Source organism: Chenopodium quinoa, unplaced genomic scaffold, assembly GCF_001683475.1.
Source record: "Chenopodium quinoa cultivar QQ74 unplaced genomic scaffold, ASM168347v1, whole genome shotgun sequence".
NCBI lineage: Eukaryota > Viridiplantae > Streptophyta > Magnoliopsida > Caryophyllales > Amaranthaceae > Chenopodium > Chenopodium quinoa.
The window spans coordinates 7,219,130-7,240,497 of record NW_018742205.1 but is presented as its reverse complement, the minus strand read 5'-3'; the positions used below and the strand labels follow the sequence as shown (position 1 = coordinate 7,240,497).

At 34.8% G+C, this 21,368-nt stretch overlaps 3 protein-coding genes across 3 annotated transcripts; 1 reads left to right on the top strand and 2 right to left on the bottom strand.

Moving 5' to 3' along the window:
- Positions 1-1,339: 1,339 nt before the first annotated feature.
- LOC110731288 lies at positions 1,340-3,057 on the bottom strand. Its single transcript, XM_021911133.1, has one exon. The coding sequence runs from the start codon at positions 2,934-2,936 to the stop codon at positions 1,740-1,742; it is 1,197 nt and encodes a 398-aa protein (XP_021766825.1). The 5' UTR covers positions 2,937-3,057; the 3' UTR covers positions 1,340-1,739.
- A 470-nt stretch (positions 3,058-3,527) lies between these two features.
- LOC110731277 lies at positions 3,528-8,196 on the top strand. Its single transcript, XM_021911122.1, has 2 exons — positions 3,528-4,907; positions 7,308-8,196. Exon 1 carries the CDS (start codon positions 3,702-3,704, stop codon positions 4,899-4,901), a length of 1,200 nt encoding a protein of 399 aa, XP_021766814.1. The 5' UTR covers positions 3,528-3,701; the 3' UTR covers positions 4,902-4,907; positions 7,308-8,196.
- A 6,105-nt stretch (positions 8,197-14,301) lies between these two features.
- On the bottom strand, positions 14,302-20,583 carry LOC110731266 (transcription factor GTE1-like). Its single transcript, XM_021911113.1, has 9 exons — positions 20,223-20,583; positions 19,699-19,793; positions 18,061-18,282; positions 16,391-16,468; positions 15,867-16,091; positions 15,643-15,741; positions 15,026-15,084; positions 14,747-14,897; positions 14,302-14,633 (listed from the first exon to the last, which is right to left on the bottom strand). The coding sequence occupies exons 2-9, from the start codon at positions 19,762-19,764 to the stop codon at positions 14,427-14,429; spliced, it is 1,107 nt and encodes a 368-aa protein (XP_021766805.1). The 5' UTR covers positions 19,765-19,793; positions 20,223-20,583; the 3' UTR covers positions 14,302-14,426.
- Between the last annotated feature and the right edge of the window lie 785 nt (positions 20,584-21,368).

The window sequence follows — 21,368 nt, the reverse complement described above, 5'->3', positions numbered from 1 at the left end:
ATTACCATGTCATTAAAATTTTGAAGAAATTGCGAAAAAAAGGAGAATTCATTGTATTTCCAAAAATTTGGTGCCAAATGTAGCTTTGTTGCAGAATTATGGGATCAAAATTCATACTTAGCACATGATTGGAAATTCTATGACTTTTATCAGAATGCTTGTTCTGGCTCCTCCTTTTGTTTGTATGTTTAATTTGTGAGTTGACAAACATTTTTGTTTGTTTATTTGGTGATATAGTTTTATAATAGCTTGTTCTTTGTTGTTCAGTCTTTTGTTATTCTTTTATTCTATCAGCTATGTTATCGTGTTCGATTGCATCCTAGCTCTTATTTACAACGGACTATCTATTTGTGAGCAGCTTTATTTTACTAGCTTCGACTGCTAAGGAGTGAGCTTTCCCAACTCTTTCTCTACTAACTTTCCTAAAAGTACAAGAGGCTAGATTATAGGCTAATTGCTGTAAATTAGCAATGATTGTTTTACACCCCGTTTATGCATCAATTTCTTCTCGTAGGCTCGTAGCATTTATCTGGATTAGGTTGCTGGAATCCGTCTCCACTGCTCTGCTGATAGATCCTCAATGCTTTTGATTGCGTCGAGGGCTGCTATAGCTTCTGCTGGTTTGTAATCGAGGAAATTGCAAAAACCTTGTTAGAGCGTTGTGATAAAACCTGATCCCCTATGAAGCTGATCTTTACCTGCTTTCCATTCCCCGTGTTTGTTTCCCTTCAGGCTTTTCCATGCTCCATCTATTATGGCAAGGATTAAGGACCAACCCTGTTCTTTAGTACTTGAGGATAAAATTCTTTCTGCTTGCTGTTGCTCTTGATTATAGTAGTCCTTAGGATAGTGTTTACACTGCTGTTAATCCTCCTATCTTGCGACCGGCCCATGATTTGCTTGACGCTAGAATGCTTTTGGCTCACATTTATTTCTTCCAAATATGCAGTCATTACGAAGAAGCCAAATGTTCCAAAACAAAGGGACTATGCTACAAACATAGCCGTAATCTAATGGGAGGACGTTGTTTGAGAATTGCTGGTCACTATGGTTTTTAAATAAAGGAAACTAGTTCTACAAGGCATATAAAGCATCAATTCCAACATGTTTTTTTCATTTTTCTATTAGCAGGTAAGAAAAAGCTACACTATCCCTAATTCGAATCATTTTGAGAATGTTTCTCAAAAACAAATTGATCAGAATAGTGTAAACCTTGAGGTAAGACTATTTATTAGAACAGGCATACTACACAAACATAAAGCAGGTTGCAAACATTTGCCTGAAAATAAAACAAGGATGGTATACTAATTAAAGCAATCTGAATAGTGAGAAGTTCAGATATAAAAAGAGATGTATCATGAGCTTTAAGGAGAAACTCACTTACAAGCAAAGAAATTATTCCATTGTACATATATGAGCATAAAGAACTGCAGAGAACAAAAACAACCCTCCCTATTGACCCTATAAACAAAAACCTCTAAATGGAGGATTGTTTTGTGAATTCGTCTTAGTAAAGTAGCATGCATTTCAGTTCGTTTAAAGTTAACAATGTAGGTAACTGATGCCTCATGATAAATCTGCTAGCAACAAACCTTTAAAGATTTACAGTAAAAATAAATCTACTTCAAGCTAAGGGAAACGGTTATGGTAATTTGTGACAATATGAATTCAACTAGCTGACTGGCAACAAAAGCATTGTGCACTTACCCATCATCACCCACTAGCATCGGAACCCTGGTTCATATTTTGATATGGGAATTTACTCTTCCTTGAGTAAGCAGCTTTGCATTAACACCAACATGATTTGCATAAATTCCATGAACCTCCACATATGGTAGTACAAACTTATTCACAAACTGAGACTCATTGAACTTCACAGCAGTACAAAGAGTAATATTCTTCTCAATCAAACCTTTCTCCTTCAAAACCAGCAAGACTTGATGTCTCGGCTTTACTCTCTTCTCCAAACTACAAGTCATGACAGGACTGCTTGACATCAGGTAAGCAGGCTGGTAACCCAGCTCACACATGAAAAAACCCAATTTCTTCTTAGTCATTGCTTCAGAATGTCCTAGGCAACTAGGAATTCTCCTTATTAGCTCCAAGAAATCAGATTGTGTCCATCCAAAGCTCTTATAAACTTGAAATTTAGACTCAATACTCTTCTCACTATGGTGCCTTAGGATTCGGACCGCATACAAGAACATGGTTGAGTACCGAGAAATCCCCAATCTCTGTTCAGCCCTAATCAAATAATTCATAAACAATAGAGGACTAGTAAAAAAGAATTCAGGTTCCTGCATAACATGCTTCCTGATTATATTATCTGAAATGCCATATCTTTTCAACAATTCAACGTTTGGAATCAATTTCTTATGATAACTCCACAAGCTTCCTCGGTGACAGTAATCATTCGACGAGCTAAGAGCCTTACACACATTCTCATCACCGCCCAAAACTTGCCTCAAAGTTTGGATTACAGGATTCAAGCGCAAACCTAACAATTTAGGACTTATGGATATAGTCTTAGATAAAACAGACACAGAAAGTCCAATTCCCTGAAGAAGCTCAAATTTGGGTTTTAGGGTTTTATCAACATTAGACAATAAAATTCGAGGTTGAACAAAGATGATCTTTCTAATCTGGGATTCATCGAAACCATTTTGTTTGAAGAAATTAGAGACTAAATAAGCATTACTAGCCCAATTACACCAATCAGTACTTACATTCTTTGCAGCAAGCCTGGTAGAAATGAAGAGAGATTGTTGGGAGGAAAACCCTAGAACTTCAACCAAGTAATTCGTCAAAGAAGAAGATGGATTAGCTTCAGCTTTGGAAGAAGATGATGTCGAATAGAGTAAAAGGCGCCGGAAACCATGGATGAAGATGCGAGCTTGGACGCCATTAAAGATGTTGCTCCCACATTTCAGTTTCATAATCTTCAGTGTGTAATAGTAACTTTTCCGAACCGTTAACCGATCCGATTGTTTTTAGGCTTTGACCTTGAGCTGAGCTGGGCCAGGCCAGGCCAAGACGTATAGGCTTGCAAACAACTCGTTTATGTGTTCTTCGTATTTGTTTATAACCCGATCAAGCCCTAACATACAAAGTCAGACCATAGAGGTTCAGGTTCAAATCCTACCAAGTGAGGGTACTTGGGGGTATAGATTCACTTATCCTTCCTTCCACCCCTAAATACCTAGCCCGTAAATGCTGGACTAAAAAAACCTTGTGATCTGAAAAAAAACAAATACTTCATTATTTGTATCAGATCTGAAATAAGCAAATACTTTTTCTTTTTGGTGTCTAGAGAGAAACAAGGTCGGGGTGAAAATCAATCTCAGGATAAAGCTCTAACCACTTGAGTTTTCCCTCACTCTCTCATATAAGCAAATACTTAATTATTACGCAATCTTTATAAATTAAAGTCACCTGATTAAAGTTGAACTCAACATAGCCTACAACTTAAATTGCTTCGACCCCTTATATGACAATTCACACAATCGACATATATGGACTTTTAGCAAACATGAGATTTAGTGTTAAGGCCGGGTCTGACCCGATCCAAATTTTTTTATCACCTCCACTCAATTGAAAAGAGCTCAATTTGAATCTAAATGACCGATTGCCACTTTCAGCTCCACTCTATATTGCTGTGAATTTCTGCTTTCTGAAGATTAAAACTGCAGAGTAGCGGGAGAATGCTTAAATTTCGCAGCAGCTTCAATGGCGTCCAATCTCTCAACTTCTCCTATGGTTTTCATCTCCTTCTACGCTATTCAACTTCAGCATCAATTTCTGGAGAAGCCAACCCTAATTTCGCGAATTACTTTGTTGAATGTCTAGGGTTTTCCAGGCAACATGCTCTCTCCACTTCCGCTAAGCTCGCTCGTTATCGACATATCCGAGGTTTCAAGAAGGTTTGTGAGTGTAACTCCAATTTCATTGAAAATGCTAATTCAGTTATTAAATTTCTTAAACAAATTGGTTTGGAACAATCTCATGTACAAGATGTTATAATTTCTAACCCTAGAATTTTGTTTTCTAATGTTGATAAAACCCTTATGCCTAAGAACGAGGTTTTTCTAAAAATGGGGTTTTCTAGGTCCGATGTTATTGATGTAGTCAAAGTTAATCCTTCTATTTTTTTCGCCGGTTCTATTATTGTTCCTTTACTTCAAGCTTTGAGGGAGATTATGAGTTGTGATTCCCATGTCATTGATATTTTGAAGAAATTGCGCGGTATGAGGCTTCATGGTATTTCTAAAAATTTTGTGCCAAATGTAGCTTTGTTGCAGAATTATGGGATCCCCATTGAATCAATCCGGAAATTCATGCTTAGAATGCCATTCACCTTTTCCCGGAAACCCGATATTTTTGAGGATGTAGTGATTAGAGTTGAGAAAGATTTAGGGATTGCTCGAGACTCTCCTAAATTCTTGTTGGGGATACATATGCTAGCCTCTGTTAATAAGGAGACGTTTAACTCGAAAATAGAAATGTTTAAGAGCTTTGGGTGGACTGAGTCTGATGTTTTAGCTCTTTTCAGAAGACAGCCTTCCTGTTTTGGGTTATCTGTTGCAACAATCAAGAAGAAGTTAGCTTTTTTTATGACTGAACTGGGTTATCAGCCTGATTCTTTAATATCGTGGTCCTTGTTGTTAACTTATAATTTGGAGAAGAGAATGGTTCCAAGACATATGGTGATCCTAGCCTTGAAAGAGAAAGGTTTGATACGGATGGATTACCCTTTTCATAGTGCCACGTCCTTGTCTGAGTCTCGGTTCTTGGAGAGGTTTGTGCTTCCATTCAAGGAAGTCCATGAATATTCCAAACATGTAGGTCTTAGCATGGAGGTGCTAACTCAGACACTACTGGAAAATAATCCTGATCGTGCCTGATGAAAGGTAAGTCCACTGGTGCTCAATGTAGCTGCTATATATAATTGGTTACCTTGATAGCACGTACATTTGATAATATATGATGAAACAGTGTTGATGTATCTTTACTTGTTAAAGCTAGATTTTGTGTACCGGCTGCTTTTTGTGTTTGTTGGATGCTCTGCATTGTTGTATTATGTAATGTTTCTATTTGTTAGTCCTTTTTTAGTATGAGATATTATAGCTCTTAGCTATTTGGCACTGGTTTACCTCATCATTAAGTTTATCAATCCCTTCCTTAAATTCTGTCCCAATATATAATGCTGCTAGAAAAAGGAAAAATAGATGAAGTAAAATATAATTTGAAATTTTTTGACAGCATGTTTCTATAGATCTTTAGTTGATCAAACATTCAATGAAGTGTAATTGGACTTTGGCTCTTTTGAGCGCATAGTAGGAAATGACTCATACGCAAGATGTACTGCTTGAAATTCAATATTTCTTCTTGTAAGCACATGATTGGAAGGTTTATGACTTTTATCAGAATGCTTGTTCTGGCACCTCCTTTTGTTTAAATGTTTTATTTGAGAGCTATAGAAATAAAACTTCTGAACAAAACCTTTTTTTTTTTATTTGTCTTGTGTTGTAGAACTTTAATACTCCTTAATGCTTGATCTTTGTTGTTCTTATTCTTTTATTTATTTATTTTTCTCTCTCTTCCCTTCTTTTCCTCTTTGGAGAGAACTTTAATACTTCTTTAAGTCTTTTGTCATTGGAGATATAGGTAAAGGAAGTTTTATCTGTGAACAGTTGAACACTTAGGAGTTGATACACCGTAAGTAACTAAGCTGGAGATCTCAAAATTCCTGCTTTTGTTTCATACACTTATTTTTCGAATTTAACTACAAAATGGAGGCTGCTAAAGCGGATTAGTCTTTTTTATGCTCAATCTTAAGGATCGCTTCAGCTTGTATTTTTAACAGAAGTTTTTGCATGCATCGAACTTAAATACTTAATGTACATTCGGTTATTGTATACCAAAAGCTAGCCATATTATTACAAAAGTTACCCTTAGTCCCACAAAAGTTATCCTCATTACATAGTTACTTTGATTCTCACAAAATTACCCTTAAACTATTAAAAGTTGCCCATATTACCCAGCTACTTTTATTCTCACAAAATTACCCTTAAACTATCAAAAGTTACCCATAAACTATCAAAAGTTACCCATATTTCTTTCGTTTTTTTCCCCGCCACATAGTAAATTATTTTACACCCGATTTTCGAACATTTGTCTCTTTTTTTATCTCTCGGCTTCATTACTTTAGACAACATTTGTCTCTTTCTAACATTTGTCTCTTTCTACTCTGTGACTTTCAAAGATCAAAACTTTATGTGTTTTGCATCTTATTATCTTTCTACTATGTTATCATGCTCATTAAACCACAAGTCTTTATCATTTGACAACGTACTATCTATATATGAGCAGTTTGTGTTCTTATAAGTGTCAAAGTGATCAGTTTAATGGATATAGTTCTTATGGCAGGTATAGTTATGTTTATTGTAATGGATTACTTACTCTCACTCACCCCCTAGGATATGTTATATGTAGGCATGTAGCCTATATGTACAAACGTAGCCGTAATTTAAAGATCTCAGCACACATGTACTATTTATTATTTAACATATCAAATATTATCTTTTGGTAAGTCAATTAAAGTTCAATATTTTGCAAGGAACGGCCCTAGATCTCCATTACGTGGCTTCACATGCAAGAAATAAGTAGTTACTATTTTGTTAAATTGCATTTTCTGTTTAGTTAATTAGTTTATAATTCAATAATTCTGTTATTAAGGGAATCTAAGTTTGTTAGGGGAAGAGTGTAGAATGGAAGTGTGTAGAAGCTCTAAGCAGTATAAATAAAGGTGCATGGGCATAGAGTAGGATATCCAGAAATCAGTATTGTTGAGCTTAGGCTTGTTTTGGGAGACTATCCTTCTCGAATTGAAGGAATCCACCATTGTATTGATCGGTTAATAGCTTTTCAATACAAATATCAAGTTTTATAATCCTTAATCTTCTGATTTTCCAGTAGCTAGAACTAGTTCCTAGCATATTTGTTAAACTTAAAGTTTAAATTCGGGATAATTAAGAATTGTAATTCACAATTCAATTTAATGATCCCATCTGGTGAAGGAGCTCTTAAGCTCATTCAATATCTCAGATACACATGTCCTACTCATCTATATATGGAACATCAATATAACCAGGAAATAAAACCGATATCTGGTAATGGTTCTGTAGGAGAAGATGTTTCCAGTAGTTGTTTGCTTTTCAATCCTTTGCTGTGCAATTGTTCACATTACTTTACATACCATGTGCATTTGATGGTTTCATGCTAACTCGAGCCAAATTTGTGTATGTTAGGTGCTCAAAAGCTCACCTTAATAAGTGAAAGCTGTATGTTCTTTGGTCAAAAGACTCAAAACTTCAGAAGATGAGTTTCAAGGTCTGAAGACTCCGGAAGATGATGATTCCCAGCTATGTCCGTAATGCTCTACATTCCCAGCAACTTGTGAGAATGGTAGCATTGATCGTCAACTTGTATTAATTTTTAATCCATCCAGATGTGATGTTGCTTGTAGTTGTGTCTTTTCATGCAAGGGGTGACCTTGTTTGAGAATTGCTGGTTATTGTGGTTTCCACATTTCATCTGTTGAGGGTGAATAAGAAAGAATATATGGATATTCTTCAAAAAAAACAAGAAAGAATATATGGATAAATTTGAGGGCTTGGAGCCTTGGATGCTGTTGAAGATTTGAGCATCTCAGCAAAAACTCTATGTTTTGCTGTGAAGATTAGTCAGTTTTCAAGGGATAACCTGGAATATTAAAGATGGTTGTTCTCTGGGTAAACATTTTCGTTTTCGTTTAATGTTGTATTAATAACAAATTTTTTAATAAGTGTAAAGATTAATAAGTGAAGGCAAAAGTATTATTATATGGAGTGTTAAAATCTAATTTAATATTCCTCAGAAAAAAAAAAAAAAAAAAAAATACATAAAAATAAAGGTACAATTTCATAAGAAAATTATGCATGATTTGAGTTTTTTAATTAGCATTTACATGTTGTGCCCTTACAAATTTCTAGTTTAACATTCTTCAATATCATCTTTGGGGACATTTATATATAAACTAGTTTTGTGCATCGTGCGCTACCCGGGTTGTTTAAAGAATTAAGACAAAACATTAAATCCAAATTTTTTTTATTATACAAAATATATTTATGTAAATCCTACGCGTTATACTATATCCAATTATTGCCTATGTAACGTGAAACTTGGCGAAAAATTAAAATGCCAAGTGTAAATTAGGTTCATATGATACTTATTGAAAGTTATAATTTAACATTTTTTTTAACACAATTGTAATTTTATTTTTTTACATATGAAATATTGGTATTTTATCGAAAATATAACTCTAAACCAACCATTTTATCCTCCAAAATTTATCCATTTTATTGAGAATAAAAACTCTAAACTAACTTCTTTATCCTATAAAATCTAACTACATCTATCCAATTTTTTATCCTAATAATAAAAAATCGAAAATTTTTTATTCTACAATATACATTCACATAAATCCTACATGTTTAACTATATCCAATCATTGCCTATGTGACACGACACTTGGCGAAAAATTGAAACGCAAGTGTCGCTGTCTCGTGGTTTGCCTAAAAGTTTAGCTTTGTATATTAGTTATATGTATATGATTTGTAAACTAACTTTTGGCCCGAACAATATCACAAGTCGTTATAATATAATTTGACATTACAATCAAGTATTAGTTCTTTCCTTCAAAAAAAAAAATCAAGTACTCCATCCGTTTTTTTTTTTATTTGCATCACTTTTCTTTTATGGATTTTTTTTAAATGCATCACTTTTATATTTAGTAACTTTATAATATATTTTATCATTTCTCTCTCTTACTTTAAACCCTACTCAAATTATTTTATCATTTCTCTCTCTTTCATGGTCCCCACTTAAACAATAAATGTGTATATTTTCTCTCACATACTTTCTCTTTCATGGTCCCCATCTTACTTTTACTATAATAATTTATTCACCCACTCAAAATATTATATTACTCTCCTATAACTTTGTGCATTCCCAAGTGATGCAAATAAAAAAAAAAAAACAGAGGGAGTATTAGTATACTCATTGTGGTTCGATTGATAGTAGTAGATGAGATTATTACGAGACATCAATACCTAAGGGACTGCCTGGAATGGGTGTAATGGGGGGGGGGGGGGGGTAACATAAGTAATAATTTTGGAATTTTTAAAAGTTTGGATCTAGGGTAATTAATCAGTGGGGTAACCTATTTTCCTAAAAAAGAGGTTAATAATTACCCATCTCTCCCCTAGCATAACTATTTCCCCCGTAAAAATAACTCTCCTCTGTTATACTATATCTTCCTTCTCCCTGCTACATACTATCTCCTTCACCTCCATATCCCTCCACCCAATAGAAGATGTTGGCCGCCATTATAGTCGCCCATTGAAAGCTGCTTGCCGCCGACCATAGCTCATCAATTCCGGCGAATTATGAACAGGTATTTTGAATCGCTGCCATTGGTTGAAGAGATGGTTGAACAAAATGTTAGGGCTTTTGATCCTTCAAGTGAGGCAATGCTCGTGGTGGTCTCAAATTTATTAACGACATAGTGGTTGCTGCCGATTACCATGAAGTGGTGGTCTTTGCCCCAAGATTGTTGCCAAACCTTAGAAAATATTATTACTCTCTAAATCATACTCTAGTAGAATCTACCCCATTAGATATCACCCCCTTCATAATTTCTGGAATTCCAGGCATGCCCTATAAGTTATCTCTAATTAGGCACCTCTAAAATAATGAAAACATCACCAGCATTTTAATAGAATATCGCAAAAACGTTAAGCCTTACCTATTGTCTTATAGAATATTTGCCTCATATTTTAAATAGAACAATATTAAGGAAAGTCAAGATTGCAACCATCATAATGAAGCTTTTGAACTGAATTCGTCAAAACTAACAGACCTATGCAAGTCAACTACAGAGGAATTTGCCAACTTGAAGCCTTTACATAAATACTACTCATAGTTCGTACTATGCAAGCATCAGAGAATATTTAGATGAGGAAATAAGTCAGCAACTATCTGAACGACTGAACCTGTACTCGCAAATCCTTTTTTCTATTTTTTTTTTTTTTTTTTTTTGTGTGTTGCCAATCCTTGCCATGCTGAACATCCACAAGCGATTGAGAATGCAGTCATTCATAAAGCCATAGCTATTCTTAGTCCCTTGAGCGCAACTGGACTGGCAAAAGACTTCAGAAACATAAATCTTAAGCAGATCAACAAATTTGCTCAAGTTAGATCTGTCGTACTTTGCTAGTTTGCTCCCCTCTGGATTTCCAGCTAATGTTATTCTGCTCTGCAAAATCTGTTCTAGAATAACTGAAGTCTCTGTCTACTATTAACATTGATAGTTGACATTTACCATGAAAATCTTTTGAATATCCTGTAGAGTGTAGCAAAGTTAGCTTTACTTCTAGAGACAGAGAGAGCAAACACCTATGCTTAACTTCATATAGAACGCAAAAGAACACCAATGTACTGACTACTACAGATTTCATATAAAATTGCAAGGAAATTATATATTGCATCTAATACTAAATAAACTAATAGCACAGGCCGCTAAATTTCTACATTGGTCAATGCAAACCCTACAAGCCAAAATCCAACAAACCAGGATCTAGAACATCTAATAGGTAAATTAATCAAATAACATTGTAAGGCAATGAGTAGGCAGCATCAATTCATTTGATATAGAACGAATTAGATTGGTAATAAGGGAAACGAAACACTTAGTTTCACAAATATAAAACAATTGCTATGTATATAGCCTAAGAGTTGTATCCCATATTACATTACCTCGGGAATAGACTTCAAAAAAGCAACCAAATAAACTTATTGCTCAACGGTATTAACTCTATCTTGATTTAATCGCACACTTTCCATTTACATCCATCCCAAATTAATCGTCCACTTCCTTTTATAGCATGGACTCTCTAATATTTCATTACCTCACTCTTCATGCTACCAAAAGTTAGGGTTCCACACGGCCACACCATTAGATATACGGGCATTATGCTCAATCCAGACGTAACATCAAACGACCATCACTGCAATTCCTCAAAGCAACTTTTTCTCCTTTTCCCAAACAAATCATACAGCAAATCTGTAAACCCAAAGGTCTAATCCAATTACCCAAGCCTCAGACTCCTCGTTTTTACTCAGTGTGTGTAACACCATTAAAATAAGTATGAGAAGAAGCACGAGAATTACTTCTCTCACTATGATGGATTACACATAGCAGTTAGCACACTAGATTTCATCAAAATTTCATCCCATTCCTTTTTTGCCTCCCCCCCTTATCCTTCTCTCCTCTCCACTAGACCAGTAAACAAATAAGCAGAATCCACTAGTCATTTTTTTAAAAGGAGATTAATCCTCATGCTCCTCAAGACTTTTTTCCCAACAAATATTTACAGCCTCAAATGAAGTGCTTTAATAATAATCCTTTCTAATGAAAATCTCCACCTCAATGGACCCCAAGTAGCAGTTTCCTTTTTAATTTTCACCTAATTCGAACTTCCACCTTATACTAGTTTCTTACACTTTCCACCTAAAATAAACAACCATTTCCAAATCTCAGACACTGCGTCCGTAGGTCAGATGTGTTGACAGGCTAAGAAAACTACTCTTGCTACTTTTGTGGTCAGTGATTATTCCAAGTGACCACTTATTTTACACTGTGCTTACAGCACTGCATCTGTACACAAATTCCTGAGACCCATGGCCAATTTTTCGACTGTGCTTCTAGTACATTGTATGTGTGTGTCTACTCATAACTATTAAGGGTTGCCTTCTCTTATATGCAAGTAATGCAACCTAGTTTTTCTCTGAGCAGGGGGATCGGAAGGCAGCAAATGTTCAAGTTCAAGAAGGTATGCTTTACTTGGTGCTTCTTCCTATCAAGTATTCAAGTGAGGAAACTAAGCAATGAAGGATATAAAAATAAGTAAGTTCCTGCTGAGAATACTGTGCCACGGATTAAGGAAGCCGTAAAAGGAAGAGTTCTCCATTATTCCTAAAAGTTGTCGGTTGGTGATGTTAAGTAGTTTGTTCAAATTCCCCCAGGAAACCCCCTGGAGAAGAGGTCAGCATATGAAAGGACAGTAGAAAAAGTGGTAACTGTATAAGAATCACAATTTTAATCAAATTCCTTTTTTTTATATCTAGGCAGGAAATAAATTTCTACTTAGGAAATAGATGGAATAGCTTCAGTTGAGGAAGCAGATGATTTTGAATAGCGTAAAAAGCGCCGAAAACCATGGATGAAGTTGAGAGCTTGGACGCCATTGAAGAAGTTGCTCCCACATTTCAGTTTCATCATCTTCACTGCGGGTGATCTTTATCTTTGCTCGAGGAGCCCCTGTGTCTCATTTAGAGAAACTTCTCAAAAGGGTAAAATTGTAATATTGGTAAAATCACCACTTAAAAACCGGTTATTTTTAGGAGTGAGCAACAAAAATCAGGGTATTCTGAATTGGATTAGAATTTAGTTAGAAATGAACTTCTGGAGGTGAGCAAAAATCAGGGTATCTTGAATCAAAACCACAATTCATTAGAAATCACAGGACATGGTCGGAACCTAAACAAGAGGTTTTGATTCTGGGTACAGTTTTTCGATCTAGAACTTGTAGGATACCTTGAATTGTATCGGGAACAGGACTACAGGTTCCGATTTCTATTATGAGAAACTGGTTGCAACAAGTTATAGTTTTGGTTCCAAAATTTTTTATTAAGATACCGTGATATGTTTAACCCTAGTTAATTTATCTAAACCACTACATGAAGTAGCATTTTTACTAAAATAACATGTAATTATTTATAGTTTTGACATTTAAGAAACAAATTCTCTAAATGAGAAACTTGGAATTTCTCCCTCTGCACCATGCAAGGACATTTATTTATTTATTTTTATACTAATATATAAAAAGGCATTTCTAAGAACGTCAATGTGCCACGTAGACCATTTTTCATTACGCCACGTCACATACTCAAATACCCAACCTTGATATCCCGGCTAAGGCCTTGTTTAGTTCAACTTATTTTTACTTATTTCAGAAAAAATAAGTTCAGATCAGAACATCGTTTTATGTGCGATTTTTTATCGCTAAATATTCTTAATTTCGCAATGAAAAAAATTGTGAAAATTACATATTAATAAACTACACATTATTACGAATCTAACAAGATCCCACTTGATATATTTTTTCCTTATAGATTATCGTACATTTTAGGTCAAAGTTTGGTCAAATCAGACAATCAGATCAGATCAGACCAGATCAGACCAGACTAGATCAAACTAGATCAGACCAGATCAGTAAAAATAAGGTGAACCAAACAAGGCCTAAGTGTCTGATCCCCGTTACCATAGGCTACTTTTGCTTCAAACAGAGAGATTCGGTTGAGCCCAACATCTTGCCTTTTCTCTACTCGGATAAACTCATATTCCTTGTGATTATATAGTGTTTTCCCAATCCATTTGAAGTTAGGCTAGCAAAGCAAAATTTCTCATGTGCTTAAATTCATCACCATTGGTGTATATAAATTTGTAAGAGCTGTGTAATTTATATTCGAGCAGCTAAATCAATTCAAACTACATGTAAGAAACAAAATTGTATGTAACTAAGACTGCAGATGATATCATGGACTATACTTATCTACACACTGATGTCATGTACTACAGAGTTTATCAAAAAGGTTGATTGTTAACAGAAAATAATGGTGTTGTCACAACTCACAAAGATATCGGGATGGATCACTGAGTTCCCACTGCCTCCTATTGGCTATAGCCATAGTCCCTTGGTGGTTTCACAGATTCAACTCTTCGTACACCTTCTTCCCCTTTGGAGAAAGGAGATGTAATTTCCTTGCATTGAAAAATTTGAATTATGAAGTTCAATGATTACTCATCCCTTGAAAAACCTCCCAGTGACAGTGATATTAGCCAGTCAAAGGATATAAGATACATAGTATATAGTTAGGGATAGACTCCATAGTCCATACACTCGAGTTCTAATCGATAACAACCCAACGCTTGTTCTAGACATGTGAGGGCTATTGATACCATTCTAAAGTGTGAAATTTCTGTAGTTCGGTGTCACTTCTGGTCTCGTAAGGCACTTTAAAAAATGGTTCGGTAATGTTTCATCTTATTAATGATACTCATCAAATCATTCCCTTCTCTTCTAAAAACACCCCAAGTTTAGACTACATCCTACATCCAAACAGCCTATATACAGCATCAAAGAGGGAATAATAATTATTTTAAAATATTATATAAAGAAAACAGTAATCATATTTCCTTCAAGATAGTACTATACAGTTGCAGATCATATAGACCATAGTTCATCTATTGGACATTATTCTAACAATCACGATGCTACCTTTTTACGCTTTTTGGCAGTCTTGGCAAGGGCATCACAGGTCTCCCTTCTTCGTTTTGAATTGTTATTATTAATACTATTGACATTGTTGTTATTGTTTTCATTGTTGTCGTTATTGTTGTTGCCACCCAAGCTGCCTTGAGATTGCAGCGCGTCTCTTACAAAGAATTTTAGCCTCCATAGTGTGGATTCACTCTGTGCAACCGAAAGCAATGTCAAAGGACAAACAAAAATTACATGATCTGACAAGATAATAGCCTATACGGCAGACAATATATCCTGACTAAACTGGATAAGGAAAAGAATACCTGAGCATCAATATCAAGGTCCACCTCCTCAGCATTTGCTAAAAACCCAGGATTGCTCTGGGAAACAATCTCTAGAGCTCTACTGAGATCATCAGTGGATAGCCTTGTGAGAGCTGTGCCAAGCAGCCTTTTTTCTTCGGTTGACATTTTCCTGAAATTTAGTGAATCAAATTCAGTTTCAAACATGCAGGGAGCACATAGTCCGGTGTTCAACAAAAAAAATAAAAAATAAAAAAAATAAAAAAAACATTGCCTGCACATAAGACAATCATCATTTACCTGCACTTTTGAACCAGCTGTTCCCTAAGACCATCAAGGTGAAAGTCTGCCTCGAAAAGCTGATAATTTAGTTCAAGGGAAATATATTAGGGTCAAGTACGAATTTAGGTGTGATAATTCAATGAATAGCATTGCATAATGGATTAAAGCATATGCATAAACATTGCCTGAAGGGGAAAATTGTTAAGATATAAAAGCCAGTTACCCTGATAAACTTTCTATGAAAAATGAATTTGTACATCTCTACTTGACAATAAACCAAACACCCATTAGTCTACTCCACAAAAGAAGAGCACGAGAGTAATGAAAATTTCTGATACGTTTTATATGCAGAGTACTATTATTATTATTATTAGACATTGTGAAAGTAAATATGGTGCTTTAAAAATAGGTAGTCGTGTAACCTTCAAAAAGTGGTTGTGGAATTTATTTAGCTGCATCAAGTTTATCATATTTGGAGTATTTTACTAGTGATTTCAGAAGTATTTTGTTAAAAAAAAAAAGACTTTATACCTCAGTGAGCTCAATATCTCATAAATCACGTCTGACAGGATCGTTAATTGCATGACTGCCAAAGATTAAAGTTTCAATGAAACAAAGCCCAATAACTCACAAACCTCATTGCTGACATCCCTTGCCATTTTGGCATAAGTAGCCTCTCGAGCTAGCTGCAGACTAAGCTGTACATGAGCTTCCTCTTCTTCTCGCCTTTTTTCCTGCAACAGCAGCCTGCCTTTTTTAGAACCATGTGAAAAAAAGGATAAAATATGGCAAATCACATATAACAAAGAGCTAACTACTATTCACACAAAAACAAGGGCCTTTTTCACTGGAATCTCACCTCTTCTGCAACTTTAGGCAAAAATTGTAGCCACTTTTCTTCAAACTTTGCCAGCAAAGTTTTTGCCATGACATGGTATTCATTCTTTTCACCATTATATTTCATTGCATTCTTGAAAACCAACCTCACATCTGCACATATCTCCCGTACATGTCTATAGCCACTACCGTCCTTAGCTTCCATTTGTTTCTTTATCGTACTGAAATCCATAGGTTTTTCAATAATCTGGTATAAGCAAAAAATGTTGAGGAATAACTCATAAGGCACACAAAATGACCAGCAAAAGCAGATAAAGCTTGAAACAAATCTAACAATAATATTCCTACAACTTCTAACAAATTATTGGTGAACAATATCAAACATTGACCACAAAAGATCAAAACGAAAGGTGATAGGATGGAGCAGAGTAGTGTTCACACAACTTTTTTTTTTTTTTTTTTTTTTTTTTTTTTTGTGATACAGTGTTAACAGAACATAACGAAACTAAACCAGTGAAAAAAAATGAAATAAGGACTTTATGTTACCTCATAGTAATCATCCAAACCAAGGCCTTTAACATCTACAGGCTCCATAAAAGGCCATGCGCACGGGTGTTTAGTGATCTAAAAAGCAAAGAAAAAAAGGGGAATATCAGGACAATTTAAATAACCCATAAATTTGTGGCAATTGATCAAGACCATAAAAACAAGGAAAACAAATGTACAAATGTACAAAGCCATAGGCAGCTTTTGAAGATGTCCACAGATACAAAGCACAGCAAACATTCAGAACTTTTCCTGAATCAGCATAAAATCAAGTAAAGATGTTTTAGGAGAGGCCTTATTCTTCTTTTATAACTCTAATCCTACAGCAGCCTACAACTTCTTAGCTACCTCAAAGGCATCAGCTTAATTAATTTTTCGATAAGATCATTTCAAAGGTTTAATCTGATAGTGAGGTTGAAAAATGTTTGGCTGGGTCAAAGTAAAACTTCCCAGTTATCCAGCACTACAAGTTTAATCCATGTAACTGAGGACAAGTTGTCCACAAAACAGCCAAAAATAAATAAATAAATAAATAAAGCATATCAAGCCAATTCTATCAAATTTTGTCTTTTAACTAACATTGCTGCATTAATTTCAGGAAAAAAAAAAAAGAGCACCTTAGCCATTGTCCCATGCTCCTATTCTGCTGAAAAATGTACCTAAAGCAGTTCCCTTGAGCATTCACCCAACCCGTTCAAACCAGACACCGAAACCCACAATGTGGACTTTTAGTAGTTTAATCTAGATTGCGGATCTTAGTCCATGAGTATAGACACCAGAACTTAAGTGAAATGAGTTAAATTAGATATGCACACCCCTCCATTAATTGAAAATTTCCCTCCACTTGTTGGTCATTCTGCTCTTAATTACAAATTTTATAGCCATATGAATTCCCCCCCCCCCCCTCCCCCAAGGACAAAGAGGCTAGAATTGAGGGTGTTGTTTTACGGGTTAAACCATTGAGCTGCCGTGCACTTTTACATCCCTCAGGCCTTAGCTAAACATATCTGTTAGAGTCTGCTAATTCCAAGTCATCATGCTCTAAAATTCTCACAAGACTAAATATAATCAATTAGTTCTGACTTCAGTCAAGCACGGGAAGCAAAATCACAAAAGTTCCATGCATTTCCCTAACGTGTACATGAATTCTAGTGTTCTGAATAAATGGGAGAAGAGCAACTATCAGAGGAATTGTATCTCTCCAATGAAAAAAACACATGGATGCAACTAGCTTGGTTGGCTTCAAACTTAGGGGTGGTTCCCACATTTACTAGCTTAGTTGGTTAAAATCTTAGGGATGGTTCCCACATTTACATCATTTGTCCTCTCTCTCTCTCTCTCCATTTCTAGGGGAGTGTTATTGATCTAATCTATCCCAATGAGCAGTCTATCGAACCGTTGCAATTGATGTTCGGTGCCGACGACAAGGAAGAGATTTGCAGAAAGTGGGTTTTTATGATCTGATAAAAGTCAAACTTATTTAATTCAAATTGAATAGCTCACACAAAAATCTTGCATTTCATCTATTGAGCAGTCTAAAATACCCTTTTGTCTCATTTATAATCAATTTGAATTCAGAATTCTGATCTAAATCCTAGTGTTACGACAATGAACAATCTAAAAGGTACTTCGAATTTCCTTTAAAAGAAATGAGAAGAAAAGAAAATGACCTCATGTAATATTTTGCCAAAATGACATATCAGCTCCTGCATTCTCTTTGTGGCATCTGTTTCCTTGCTTGTTGCATCCTGCTGCTGCTTTTTTGTGAGAGCAACATGCCTCTCTTTATCCTTGTCTTTGTCTCTGGAAGCCAAGCCACCTTTCGAGCTGTTAGCTTGCTTTTTACTGCTGTTAAAGTAGAATTGCTCAATCTCATGAACTTTTTGCTCTATCTGCATATATGTATATATAAAATGTTATTCTATCTCATACAAACAATAAAAACAAAAAGATAAAGAAAAACAACACTCCCAGACTGGTCTAGATGACAGTCAACATCAGGAATACCGTTCAAGTGCAAAAATGACTTTCAACAAAGAAAGCATGCTCAATTAAAATTTTTATGAGATAGATAGAATCTTAATGGAACAATCTATAACTGCATGTTACCTCACTAGTTATCTATGTTACATTCAAAAGCCAAAACAAACCGTTTCCTGGTTTCACATTTTATATCAGGAGTTCAGCATAGGACACATACTGCAAATTCAATTGATGTAAACAAAATCCTTAAAAAAAAAAAATTAAAAATTGATGCCAACAAAAATAAAAATGCAAGAAGAAATAAGATGAAACATCACAAGTTTGACTATTTTAGGAGGGAACCTGACCCATATATCAGTAATTTCAGTATCAATTATTTACAACCATTTTTTAGGACTGTAGCATTGTAGCAAGTATGAGGCACATCAATTTGTGCCAATCAATACGCTTACAATCATGAACATATAGTTAAGACATTTCAACAAAGATGGAGTATAAATCATGCAGCCATATGCCTAAGTCTTTCAAGTTTTAGCCAATAAAATTCTTTTACTGAGAAAATACCAACTTTAGACTTCAGATACAACTGTAGTCAAGCCACATATCAATCAACTAGAGGTTGGAATAGGTGTCATACAGAATTATTCAGTGCCTCCATTACATGATTTCATATTAAATCTGTGATTTGTTTAAGCATCATACCATTTCATCAGCTCATTGTCAATCACAAAACTCTCACTAGTAGCTGGAATGCTGAATAGGGGGTTCTATGTGTGCAACCTATATCATGGAACCACAAAAAGGCCTTCTAGCTTTACCTCGTGGCTTGTAAGGTATAAGAGAATAACTTAAAAGAAAGTGTATACGAAATTAAGTATGATTTTACATAAATAATCCCATATGGATATTGAGGTGAGGGCATAAGCGCAACTTCATAGGACACATATGTATATATCTTCATTAATATTCATTATCACTACAAAATCATATGGCGTGCTGGTGCAAATGCAATGTAACAGATATTCACATGGGACATTGTGCGTCAAATTACACATGAATATATTCCTGCTTAGTAGATTTACCTTATACCAAACCAATAGTTAAAGTGAAATGAAACTACATTGAGCATGCTTTTAATGCTAACAATTCTTATTTTACTTTAAGAGACCAAAGCAATCATTATCGAATATCATATGAGCTTGCATAGTTGCATAATTGAAGGGATTTAGGCCTCTAAACTAGCAATCACCAAACAAATATAACCATTAAAATGAGCAATAATTAGGCAAGTTATCACCTAACTCCAATTTCAGAAGCAAACTCACCCTATTGACATGTGACAACACTACGTCGACACGATTCTTGTAATCTTCCATCCCACAATCGCCCATTTCCTGATTTGTCAATTCCCACCCTCCATCTGAAATAGCAATTGCACATTTACACAAACTGTTAAGTACATGACTGATATGAGCAAGTATCCTCAACAACTAGAAGCATACATAAACTATTCAACAAATCTCGTTTCAACAAAAACCCTAAACAAATTCAAATGCTTTCCAAACATTTTGCAGATGCTTTTTCTAGCATAATCAAAATTTCAAACACAATCACACTAATTGAATCATAATTTAAGCCTAAAACAAACATAAGCACAAAGATATATTTCTATATTAGGCGAAAAACAATCACGAAAAGCCAAATTCAACAAAAATTAGAGAGAATCAAAATGCATAAACAAATATATTAGAATAATTAAATATTCAATCAAATAACAGTAATAATGCTTGATTACATGTTTCTCAAAAAAAAAAGAAAAAAAGAAAAAAAAAAAAACTTGATTACATACCAAATTTCAATTATTATATAATCAGAATAATTAAATTTGATTAATTAGCTTCGAATTGAAGAAAGCAGAGACAGAGCAAGAAGTGTGAGACTTGAGAGAGTGTTCGGCGAGAGTATAATCTTCGATTCTTCATGTAAATATGGGCACCGGTCATATGTCGTGTACGCCCACATGTCGTGTTAGTGGTACTTAGCACAAGCTTAAAAATGATTTACAAATTTTTTGGTAAATTGATAAAAAATAAAAAAATAAAAAAATAAAAAAAAAAAGAGAGAGAGAAAAAGAAAAGTGGGTCGATTCATCGTGCTGATGACGGGTTCGTGTCATTGTATATGGTTGGCCACACCGCGTGACAGGGGTTATTTGAGTTACTCGATCAAGGGTTGCTCGGTCAGGAGTTACTTGAGGGGTTCAGTCAAGAGTGTGGCCAACCACACAGAAAAACCCTCATTTTGAAAATGGGCTCATGCAGCGAGTATAACTCGTCACGTGTCGCTTGTGCCGTGTTAGGTTTATAATGATGAGCTTGTGCCGTGATTATTTTTGTATTGGCCCAATCCATTTTCATCTCTATTTTCATGCTCTGAATTTGTAGAATTTTCAAGTTCCAATTGGAACAATTGTTTGAATAATATGATTCATTATAGAACATGTGTTAATTTTAGACATAAATTAGGGTGATGTTTTTGGAGAAAAAAAAATGTAATTTGAGTATTTCGTGCAAATTAAAAATGAGAAAACTCTAGGAAAGTAGGTTACATTGGATTTATAGCTTTAGTGCAAAGTGCATGACTATATATATTTCTAAACCATAAGCTAGCTTGACTAATCCTTTCAAGAGTCTCAAGAGTAGCAACAAAGAATCCCTTTAGATGATTGCAATAACATAAGTAACTTTATTACTTCCCCATTCTTTTTTTAATAGACATGTGTTTTTATATCATGTTTTTCAACCCACAAATTTAATGATTTATTTATGGAAAGCTTATTGTTTAAAATATACATTGAGTTTGAGAATAGTCTAATAAAAATTCACAAACTAATTTGTCATGATTATGTTTTGTCACAACTCAAAAGTCGACGTGTCAACTAAAATAATGGAGTCGTATTACATTTTTTTTTAGACGAGTATACAACAAATAATTA

What these genes read in the sequence shown, in the direction of transcription:
- LOC110731288 (XM_021911133.1), bottom strand. Translation starts at nt 2,936, where the DNA reads ATGAAACTGAAATGTGGGAGCAACATCTTTAATGGCGTCCAAGCTCGC.
- LOC110731277 (XM_021911122.1), top strand. Translation starts at nt 3,702, where the DNA reads ATGCTTAAATTTCGCAGCAGCTTCAATGGCGTCCAATCTCTCAACTTC.
- LOC110731266 (XM_021911113.1), bottom strand. Translation starts at nt 19,764, where the DNA reads ATGGGCGATTGTGGGATGGAAGATTACAAGAATCGTGTCGACGTAGTG. An exon ending in TGTTGTCACATGTCAATAGG is followed by an intron (nt 18,283 to 19,698) that starts GTGAGTTTGCTT and finishes ACATATATGCAG; the next exon opens with ATAGAGCAAAAAGTTCATGA. An exon ending in GTTTGGATGATTACTATGAG is followed by an intron (nt 16,092 to 16,390) that starts GTAACATAAAGT and finishes TGCTTATACCAG; the next exon opens with ATTATTGAAAAACCTATGGA.